Below are 11481 nucleotides of genomic sequence, written 5' to 3'. Positions count from 1 at the left end.
TAGAAAGAGCGGTGGAATGTCTAAAGTAAAGCTGCTACCACCGCCCATATATTAAAGACCCTGTAATTGATACGCTGACAGTATAGATGGAAGGATGAGACCTGAGCATAGAGCTTGGAACTTGGTCCCAAATCCCAGCGGGCTTTAGGGAAGAATGGATGGGACAAGTATCCAAAAATGAGGGTCGCGGCCATAAAGTGGAAGATGTTGAAGAGAAGAGGAGGAGTATAAATAGGAGGGAAGGCATACGGAGAAAAGGAGGCTTTTTGAGAAAGAAAAAGTGTATGATAATCAATATTTGTATCCACACTTGAGAAATACTATTAGAAACTATCCTCGGAAACAGTCCGAGGAGGAATTCTCAATCTTACTCTTTGCAAACGATTCTTTGTTTTCTACCATTGGGCCCAAAGCCCGTTCTTTTTGTGATTGTCTAAAGCCATCCTTGAAATCTAAATTACAAACCCATCCTCTACAAATTCATTGTGAAGAAAGGCCTTTCAAGCCCATTTTCCTCCCAGTCGTGGTTTGGGAATTTGAATTGTGTCCTTACAAATTTTTTTTAATACATATGATAGAAATTGAACCTATGACATTAATTTCATATGATTGCTTCATCTTCAAGCCGAGGCACTTAAATTGTTTGTTTTTTTTTTTGTTTAAAAAAAATTATAAATGATTTGTTTATATATATAAATAGAATTTGAACTTTGATTTTTTATTTGAGGACAAAAAACTTCACATTAAGATAATAAAAAATCCACATTGTGATGCTAAGTTGCTGTTAAGTTGCTATTATACTGACTCGTCATTTAACTACTTTTATTATTCCCTAATTACAACATATCATATTAATTCAACCATTATAAAAATAAAATAAAAATTTTATCCTAAAATTTATTTAAGACAACAAAAAAAACCTGCTCAAAAAAAAAAAAAGACAACAATAAAAACAAAACATAATCGTCATAAAATTATTAGTATTATTATTATTATCATTAAGTAGATAAGAGTTGAACCAAAAATTATATCCTCTTTATCTCCCCTGTTGTAATAATTGAGTTATTATTATGGAAAAAAAATTCATGGTGGATAAATAGAAAAAAAGGACAATTTCCACGTGGCATTATATGATTGGCAGAGACATTCTTCACATGGAAGAGAAAAACAAGCGGTGATAATTTCTGACTAGTCCGCGCAGAGAACACAAAGGCACGACCGCTCTCTCTCTCTAGAAATTTTCCTTCCCTCTTAAGCCCAAAAAAAAAAAAAAAAAGGAGAGAGAGAGAGAGAGATCAGAAACATCGAGCAGCTCAAATCAACGCCATGGATCAGATATTGAACAAGGTCGGCTCGTACTGGTTCAGCCAGAAAGCTCACAAGGAGATCAACTCCGTCGGTGATGATATCAACGTGAGCTCTCTCTCTCTCTCTCTCTCTCTCTCTCTCTATGAATTGAATTCGTAATTTTGTTTAAATTTCTGTTATAATATCGATCTGCTTGAAGAAATGTTAATTAAATTAGGGTTTTTAATGATTTCTGTTTAGGGAAATGGTTTGGTAGTTTGAATTTGGTACTTAATACTAGATTTTAATTTATGGGATTGTAATTCAAATAGCTTAATTTTGTAAATCAATGTGATTTATCACATTTTGGTAACCTCTATGCACAAATTGTTCAGTCTAGCTACATCTTTTTAACATTTAGGTTAATATTTATACTACTAATGTGATATTGCTGGAAGATGGGTATTTTTTTTTAGTAATAATAAATTATAGTTTTTATGTATTAAATTTTTAAATAAATAAGGAAATAAAATTTGGATTAAGATTCCATTCCATTCATTGTGAAATGAGTTGATTGGATTTTGCCACGTCGTCTGTAATAGATACCAAAACGCGGTGCTAGTCAATGTTTGTTTAAATGCTGATAATGTGGCAAAATCTGATCCACTCGTTTCACGACGGAGATGGATAGGATTTCAAGAACGTCATGTTCTCGAGTTGCCCTAAGAACGCTAGAGGATTTTAATCTGAAGTCTACAGGTGTTTACGTGTAGCGATGGGATTATGGATGAGGCATTAGTTGTAGGGGGTTTGTAAATGATTGTTTCCATTTACATAGTAGTTAGGATCCCGGGGTTTCTTTCCTTGTTTTGTTGTGCAATGTGCTTTGCCTTCTTGTACCACTTGGCAAAAGTTTTGAAATTAGGTGTGAACAGTATCAAATACTGCCTTTCATATTATATTGTTAAATGTGAACAGTATTTTCCAAGCAATGCTCTGGTGATCTTCTCGGTGCACCATTGGCTGATGAAGGTCCCAGACAGATGCATCCATGTGCTTAGGAATGCAATGTGTTTAATTCATTTTCATTTTCATATAGACGAATACAGCTTTGTTTCTATTTATGAAATTCATTCTGGATATGATCATTGCTTGTTTTCTTGAGAAATTAAAAAATAAATCAGTATGTGAATATAATAGAGAATGACTATAATACACCAAACATGAGAAGTAAAAGATACAGAGGTTTCCATGAACCAAGGTTGAGCTTCAATCCTTCTGTGTCTCTCTCGGTTGTTTAAAATGTTATCAAGTATCTAAGCTTTTATTTCTAAGTTTCAATTAAACATACTGATGAAAAAAAGCTTCAGTTAAACACAATTTCATTTCCATGGGTGACGCCAACATCAACTTTGGTCAAATGTTTAACAGATTAGCTTTAAAAAAGATTTACATGCACCAATGATGCATGTTGAGACACCGTCATGCACATACAGCTTCTTAGATTTGCACTCTACTCTCGTTGATTGACTATTTGAGGTATACTTCTCACTAACATTTTTTCTACTGCCATCAGTCTTTATCGACCAGTATTGAAGGTGGCACAAAATGGTTGGTTAATAAACTCAAAGGTTTGTGCTCTGTACATCATTTGTACTCTTTTATTCCTTTGTATGTAAAAGATATATACTTTTCTTATTCTATAAATTAACTCTGAAAATATTGTTGATTTTGCTACAAATTAAGTTACTAGAACACTGGCATATTGGCATACAATTTGTTCAGTGATGAAGATTTGTGTTCATTTTGTCACTTACAACATGATTTATTTTGTGTCTAAGCCAAGGTATTCATATTCTCTAATTCTTTTAATGCTCCGTGGACAAACTAGATTCCCTTTCTTGATAATTCTAATGTTTTTAGAACGTCAAAGAAGAGCAGTGTGATATCAGATTTGACATTGATGAAATTCAGGAGGTAAGATTAGGATTTAGGATATATGAGAATGCATTCTTCACTGCTGTGCTAGGGACTTTATAAAACAGAATTCTTAGTTCCTAAAACGCACTCTGCACTTTAACATTGCCATACATTCCTCTAACCTGTTGTCAGTATTTTCTGTGCAGGAAAAATGCAAAAGCCATTGCCAGAACTGCTAAAGGAGTATGACATGGCTGTAGGGATTTTCCCTCGTGATGCCACAAACTATGAGTTCACTGAAGCAACAGGGAAGCTTATAGTCTACATACCAGCAGTCTGTGAAGTGGGCTACAAAGACTCATCTGTGTTGCGATTTTCCACCATCGTTTCCGGGTATCTGGAAAAAGGAAAGCTAACAGACATAGAGGGGATGAAGACAAAGGTGATGATATGGGTAAAAGTGACCGCTGTTTCATCTGATGGATCAAAGCTACATTTCACAGCCGGGATGAAGAAAAGCAGGAGTAGAGAGGCTTATGAGGTTCTTAGAGATGGTGTAACTATAGATAAGTTCTAAAGCAGAATATGCTTGTGCTTTAATATGTTCATATGCTGTGGCTGTATCTCATGCCTCCTTCATTGTAAGGACGAAGGCTTGTTGAATCAAACCATAAATGTTTCTTCCTGTGGAATTTGAATGGCTGTGATGCAGTGGATATTTTTTTATTGCGTAAAATGTATTTTATGTTTTCTTTGTGCGTTTTTATTCTGTGAGACAAGGCTAATTCAGAATAGGTCAAGGCAGTGAGGGGGTAGCATTTCTTTTAAGCACTAGGTGAAAGGTGATGGTCTTTTCAACCCCTGCAAGACCGCCACCAATATGAACTTGAACCCGATGAACAGCACGAACTACATTTGACTATAGCATATTTTGGTTTGGGTAGTGATTATTACACACTCGCTAATGCATATTCACTATACACATATTGTCACGTGGGCTGAATTCGTATATTGAAAACATGATTTCAAAGAGTGTATACATAGTATGTAATATCGAGCATGTAACAAGATTTTCTCCTCCTCTTCTTCTTCTTTTTTTTTGACTTGTGATAATTCTAATTGTAATTTGGACCTTATATAAATATATATGTGTGTGTGTTCTTTTTCTTCTAGTTTTTCCTTTTGGGTCCAGTGGTGCACTAGCATTAAAAATATATATAATAATAACTAAAAGTTAAGGTGTAACATTTATTGTATTGTTGTTGAATGTAAAACATATTGCAAAACTGCCAAAACATGTTATATGTTTCATTACATAAAACTTATAAAAATTAAAAAATTATTTTTAAATAACATATGCACTATTTAATTTACAAATTTTATATTATACTCTTATTGAAGTATATTGCAAAAGAAAATAAAGGCCTATCCATTTGGAAATAATGACTAAAATTATTTTATTTATTTAACTTGTAGAGTAGCTCAGTCTGGAATCAAGATTTACAGATAAATTGTGGTCGAGGATAACCCATATTCCAGATTGCAGTTGATCGTTAAAATTTGCCAAAAAAGTAAAAATACATTGCACCAGCCGGGAATCGAACCCGGGTCTGTACCGTGGCAGGGTACTATTCTACCACTAGACCACTGGTGCTTCTTGAGAGAGATATTGAACTAGGATATACTGGATAGATTGGTTAGATTCTCTTCGAATTATGCTGTTCTTGATTCTTTTACTCTCTGCTGATGCTTGACCCATATTGAACGTTACCTATTGGGAATTGCTTCAATAGCTACAGCATATTATCAGAAACTCACAAGAAAACAACAGTTTAGGGACAACATTATGTAAATTTGGCCATTCTTTCTCCTCTATGACTATAAATTCCGTTGAATTTGTATACAATTTGGAGGATTTTCAATTGGAAAAAAAATAAGAAAAGAAAGCGGTAGTTTCCTACATTCCAGAATTAGAATGTAGAACTAACATCTATTCGAGGGAACTATCATTTTACCCACTAATTTGGAAAACGAAGAATCGTGCGTATGAGTTGGAATCAATGTATACTAATTCTAGAAACAATGCGTTTCATTCTACTTTGCTGAATAGACACCAATAGGCTTCTCTTTTGTTACAGGGGAGACTTGAAACTAAAATTGTTATTCAATAATAAAAACTTTTATGATTCCTTAAGCAGTCCATAGCTTATCTTGATGATAATTGTTTCTTCTACTTCTCCTAAAATATTTTAATAAAAATATTGTGATTAGTGGGATTATTGTATTTTAACAATAATTATCTTATACATTCGATATATGTAGCATTCCTCTCATAACAGGTGAATCTTACAATTATGTAGAACTTACAAGCTTTGAGAGGAACGATATATATATACAAGATGCATGAGATACCTTCTCGTGTAATATGCAAAAAAATTTCTTTTCCATGAAAAACGTTTAAGAAGGAAAGAATAGCAATAATATCATTATCAATTGAAAAAGTAAACTAGAAATAAAAATAGTGGAACTTTCTACATTCATTAAATTCCAGGTAGAATTAAAAAGTACATGATGAAATTCTACACCCAATATGACCCAACAACATGTCAACCTCCAAAATTAACAGCATCACTGGGGCAATATAGTTTAGAAGTTCCACATCTGATGGCAAAGAGCCAAATACACAAGTAGAAAACCAGTAACCAGTATTCCTTCCTTGAATGATACATCATATAAAAAGTGTTTGATCTGGGCTCAACAATCGGTAGCATATATATATACATATGTAACCAATCCCTTTTGTGAATACCAGCACCACCAATATGAACAATAGCTGGGTTTGAGGAATTGATGATGTGTAACTCAATCGCCTCTTAAGACCCGTAAAAGTGGGAGTTCTGTGCACAGGTTGACTTTTATGCTTATGTGCAACTCAAAATACAGTAGCTATATACAGTTGGAGCAATTCTTTCAGGTAATCACCTAATAGAGCTGTTTGCAGCTATTACAGTGATTCCCCTCCCCCCCCCCCCCCCTACCCCTAGCTAATTAGTACTTAGCTGTAGAGTTGCTGCCATTGGGTTGTTGAAAAAAGGATTTTGATGCTTCATAAGTAGACCAGCAGATTGCAGCAGCAGGTGCATGGAAGAGCATCCTGGGGACCCAACCTCTCATAAGACCATGATATCCGTCCTTTCTAACAATGCTGTTTATAACATCTTTAATCGAACAATTAGAAAATCTATCACAACCACAGACACCCTGTGCAATCAGAGGAGAACCTTGAGAAACAATAACGGTATGATATACATATAAAAACTTGTCCCAAAAAAGAAAGTCCTCAAGTAAAATGCTAGTGAATGAACAAGACAAGAACTACTACAGCGAGCACAGACTAATTAGAACATGCAAGGTGCAACAAGACATATTTAGAAAAGTGAAAATGTGAGTTGAGACTTGAGATTTGGGAAAGAAATCTATATTGGCAAAGACAGCATGTCACAGAGCCTTGTCTAATGCAATGGGAGAGAGCCTAATTCACCTGACTATAAATTTATCTATGTATGCTGCCTGAGCTAAGTCTGTTCCATGGATCTAACTTTGCATTTGAAAACCAGAACACGAGCTCTCTCTCTCTCTCTCTCTCTCTCTCTCTCTCTCTCTCCTTAGTATTTGATAGATTTTTTTTCTTTTGATAAGCAATACATGCACCTAGTAACTCTTTGAATTTATAAATTCTCAACCCCTTTATCATGGATGAAAAATAAGTGTCGGTTTTTTTGATTGGCAGTATTTGATAATGCATTTTAGTTTATGAACTTGGTCATGTCGGTATTGATGGACAAAATCTTATCGAAAAACCAGTAGATAAGTTGTCATGAGACAAGTATTTGAACATTGTTGGGCACCCCATCACCTTCTCTCGCTTTTATAAAAGTGATAACTTGTTGGAAAGGGATCTACAAACCCACTAACTAGAATATAAGTCAGTCAATGCTTTATAATTACTACAACATTATCTAGGGGCGAATACAACACCAACTTGACATAAAATTCTACTCTCATCTCACATAGGAGGAAATGAAAATACATGCAAAACATTAGTCACATGAGTCATGACTCACATCTATATCATAGCCTTTATTTTTTTTTTTTTTTTTTGAGATAGCTAACCTTATCATTTGAACCATTTTCTCCTAGATCCTCAAACACTTAGTGCATAGAGATGTGCCAATTAAACTACAAGAGATTAATTACAATTGAAATATGATATTATAACTAATATTTAGGATTTGGGGTATGTGTAATGTTTTTACGGTCTATATTCACATAATCTAGGTAACATTAAGGGAACAATTGGACCATTGGATTAGGCTTTGAAGCCATGAAAATGAGAACCAAAATAAAAATAATAGTCAACTTATACAAGAAAACAAGTACATATGACGTGGAACCTTAAGGCTCCGTTTGGGAGCTCATAAGGGAATGAAATGTAATGTATTTAAGTAAGAGAAAAGAATGGAATGGAATGGAATTAAGTAACCTTCATTGGATGTTTTAAAATAAAAGAATGAAAATGAATGGAATGTAAGTAATCTTGTTTGGGAGTAACATGGAATGAATGGAATGGAATTATTTTATGACAATATTACAATTAGACCTCTATTTTAAAATAAAAGGTTGAATATATAGGGTATTTTGAGAGTTTTAGTAAAAAAATCATTAAATCTAATTCCATTCCCTCCCATTTCTCCCAATTTCTCGGAATGAAAATTTGAGATTTTAAGAAAATAAAGAAAAATAAGTGTTTCGTCTTACCCATTCTATTTCCTCTTACTTAAACTCCCAAATAAGGAAGTGGACTTTCCATTCTCTCCATTAAAACTTCCAAACAAGGGAAGGGAAGAATATTATAAAATTATTCATTTCATTTCATTCCATTCCATTCCCTCCTCCCAAACAAGGTCTAAGGGGTTGATTTAGTGGTTTTTAGGTTTAATTGTCATTTATAACATAAGGTCCTAAATTTTCCTATGTAATTATTCAAGGTACAAAACGCGAGATTACACTTATTAAATTATTAGTCAATTGTTCTAAAAAGCTCTCAATACCTAAGCTTAGGGGAAAAGAGAGAATAAAATGCATCTCAGAGAAAATCATCTATAAGGTTATTGATTCCCACATCATCCGTACATATTACTTATTTCACTTTTTAAAATATGAATATCAATTAAAAGGAAAAAAGTGAATTTATATCATGCGTGAAGTAACGAATATTGCGTGTACAGACTATACAAAGTACAAAGTGCATATTAATAGTTATGAATATACCTGGCACTGCAGCTGAGTTTTGACAACGTCAAGTGGTGTTGTAACAACAGCAGCCAAAGCTCCAGCAGCAGCACCAGCAGTGGCATGAACTATCAACCTCTCGTCTTCAGCACTTTCCGGCGAAATCTCCACCAACCCTTTTTTTGCAGCCTCATACGTCGCGAAATGAACCGCCGTGAAGGGCGCGTTCATCACCACCGTAGTCCGGTACGAAGCGTAGAAAGCTCCAAAACCTTCCTCCATCAACACCCTCTTCACACAATCAACCACACCCTTATAAGGACTACTCTTCAGCTGTAACCTCTGCTTCACCATATCCATTGGTGTGATCACAGCATCACTAGCAACAGTGGCGAAAACACCCGAAGCTGCATGTGCAGCCGAGTTATTCCGATTCTCACCCGATAACACCTCTTTGCACCTCTCGTAGACCGAAAAATACACTGCGTGTGCCGGTCCTGCACCGAGACCCATTGCCCCGATACCCCGGTAGAGTCCGGCAAGGCCTTCGAGCCTCAAAATGGAGCCGAGAGCTTGTCGGACTCCGATATGTTGAACCGGAAATGACCCACTGGCACCAATGGCTTGCATCCGAGTTTTTAGTGTGTCAACTGGGAACATAGCCATGTGCTCGACCATGCCGGCGATGGAACCAGCGATCATGAATTGCCAGAACTCGAGGCCGTCGTGGGTTGGTGGTGAAACCGAAATTTCAGTGTGGAATTCTGGGGATTTCGGGATGGTCCGAAATTTCGGGGAGGCGTCTGTTGCCATAGTATCGGGCTTGTGGTGGTGATGATGCGAGGGGAGAGTGGTGTATTTAGAGAGAGTGAATGATTGAGGTTTGGGAATCGCTTTCGGGTTGAATAGAATAGAATTGTCGCCATTTATTTGTGAAAAGAGTTTTAGAGATATGGGCAAGGTGCTTTCATGGTTTTTGTTTTTATTTTTTTATCAATGTTTTTATTTAATTCATTTAAAGAAAGATTACAAAAAAAAAAAAAAGAATTATAGGAAGGTTTATAACATGTTAGGAAGTTAATAAATGAATGAAATAGTTTCTTTTTTTATATTATTATTTTTTTTTTTTTTACAGTGAACGGAATACATAAAGTTTATTGAGTGGATTGGAATGAAACAACTAGATATTTTTCAAATTTTTTTTTGGAAAAGGGTTTTAACCTATGACGTCTGCTCCCGATAATAGCTCTTTATTATCAGACCAAGGCACCAATCAGTTTTTTCTGTAAGCGGGGATTGAACCCCAGATCTCTTATACAACCATCAGAGACTTTACCAGTTGAGCTAACTAGAACCCACTTCAAAAATATTTTTAAGAGTTCATAAAATGAACAAATGAAAGGGAATAAAAATGTAATTTAATTATTTTGTCTATCATATATTATTTTTGTGTTTCAATAAAAGTGTAATCTCACACAATTAATGAGGAATGAATCGTTTTACAAAGTTTTGGATGATATTATATACTTACTAGTTAGGAACCCTGTAATTCATTAAAAAAAATTATTTTATCTTTGAAAATGATTTTTTTTTTCTCTTTTAGTCTTTTATATGGAATTTACATATAAAATTTTCTACTTATGATAATTTGTTGATAGACATGTATTATGATTATGTTTGTATATTTATAAATAATAATAAAATGATTGTGTTTGTATAGAAAATATTAAATGTCAAGTTTGATAATTATAGTAATTATTAATAATATTTATAAGAATTTTAATGTTTAAAATTGTGAGTGCTTAAAAGTTTATATGGCAAAATATCATGAAGTCAATCAAAAGTCAAACATGGTAGATTATGGATTTAATTATTTTCCATTTTCTTACTAATCTCTCAAACAATATAATATACAAAATATTTCCTAAAATTTCATTCCAATCAAATCCTTTCATCAAGCCGGAACAATGTTTTCTAACAAAACTGGATCACTACAAAAAAATTGTACTATTGCAACGGGCCAAAACCGCCACAAAAGTCCAAAAAACTGTTGCTAGAGGTCCATTTGACCTATTGCGGCGGTTCTACCCGCCATTGTTGCGGTGCCGCTATAAATCTATTGCAGTGCCATTATAGATCTATTGCGGTGGTCACAAAAAGCGTTGCAATAGATTCGCCATTTAGTAGCTTTTTTAGCCTATTGCGGCGGGCAGAAAACCGCTGCCATATGAGGTTACCATTCGGGTCAAGTGACCTTTTAGCAGCAGGCATTAAGTACCGCCATAGGGTTTATTAAACAATAGACTGTATGAAAAGGAAAGTTTCTCTGTGTTTAGAAGTGGAGTCTTTTCTCTCTATTTCCTTTACACAGTAGAATTAGAGTGTTCCTTCTTAGAAGGTGCTTTAGTATCTTGGGAGTAACACTGTTATTCTAAGGCTTGTTGGGTTATTTTTTGGGGGTTTGGGAAACAACTTTGAGCGTGTGTGAGGATAGAAGATTTGGCTCAATCATAGAATCGGCTTACTCTTTCTGATAGAGAGAGGCCAGGTTGTTATTTACTTGATGATGAAAAATTTGAGAGCTTCTCCATTGCTACAAAGCTTTTAACTAGACGAGCCATCAATATGGAGATTATAGCTAAGACTTTCACCCCACTATGGATAGCCAATAATGGTTTCAAGATTCAGAGTTTTGGAGACCATACAATTCTTTTCACTTTTGACAATAAGGAGGATGTGTGCAGAATTTTAGAAGGCGAACCATAGAATTTTGACAAGCACTTGGTGGTGATGAGTCGATATGAAAATGAGTTGACGCTGGAAGATATACAATTTGAGAAGACTAAGCTATGGGTTCAGGTACATGGAATTCCAATAAAATACATGACAATTGAGGTGGTAAAGAAAATTCTTAGTGTGTTGGGAGAGGTCTCAGCGTCGAATGATCCAAAACTATATGATGGTGGTCACTTCATACGTGTT

The 11481-nt window shown here is 34.8% G+C and overlaps 2 protein-coding genes and 1 non-coding gene across 3 annotated transcripts; 1 reads left to right on the top strand and 2 right to left on the bottom strand.

Annotated features, from left to right (window-relative positions):
* Nucleotides 1–1160: 1160 nt before the first annotated feature.
* On the top strand, nucleotides 1161–3943 carry LOC142611239 (uncharacterized protein At5g01610-like). Its single transcript, XM_075783294.1, has 3 exons — nucleotides 1161–1413; nucleotides 2864–2918; nucleotides 3414–3943. The coding sequence occupies exons 1-3, from the start codon at nucleotides 1327–1329 to the stop codon at nucleotides 3782–3784; spliced, it is 513 nt and encodes a 170-aa protein (XP_075639409.1). The 5' UTR covers nucleotides 1161–1326; the 3' UTR covers nucleotides 3785–3943.
* Nucleotides 3944–4790: 847 nt separating this feature from the next.
* On the bottom strand, nucleotides 4791–4861 carry TRNAG-GCC (transfer RNA glycine (anticodon GCC)). Its single transcript has one exon. It is a non-coding gene; the product is annotated as a tRNA-Gly (tRNA).
* An 853-nt stretch (nucleotides 4862–5714) lies between these two features.
* On the bottom strand, nucleotides 5715–9426 carry LOC142610081 (uncharacterized). The gene is made up of 2 exons (XM_075781790.1): nucleotides 8539–9426; nucleotides 5715–6468 (listed from the first exon to the last, which is right to left on the bottom strand). The coding sequence occupies exons 1-2, from the start codon at nucleotides 9310–9312 to the stop codon at nucleotides 6256–6258; spliced, it is 987 nt and encodes a 328-aa protein (XP_075637905.1). The 5' UTR covers nucleotides 9313–9426; the 3' UTR covers nucleotides 5715–6255.
* Between the last annotated feature and the right edge of the window lie 2055 nt (nucleotides 9427–11481).

Source organism: Castanea sativa, chromosome 9 (genome assembly GCF_040712315.1).
Source record: "Castanea sativa cultivar Marrone di Chiusa Pesio chromosome 9, ASM4071231v1".
NCBI lineage: Eukaryota > Viridiplantae > Streptophyta > Magnoliopsida > Fagales > Fagaceae > Castanea > Castanea sativa.
This window is presented reverse-complemented; position numbering and strand designations above follow the sequence as displayed.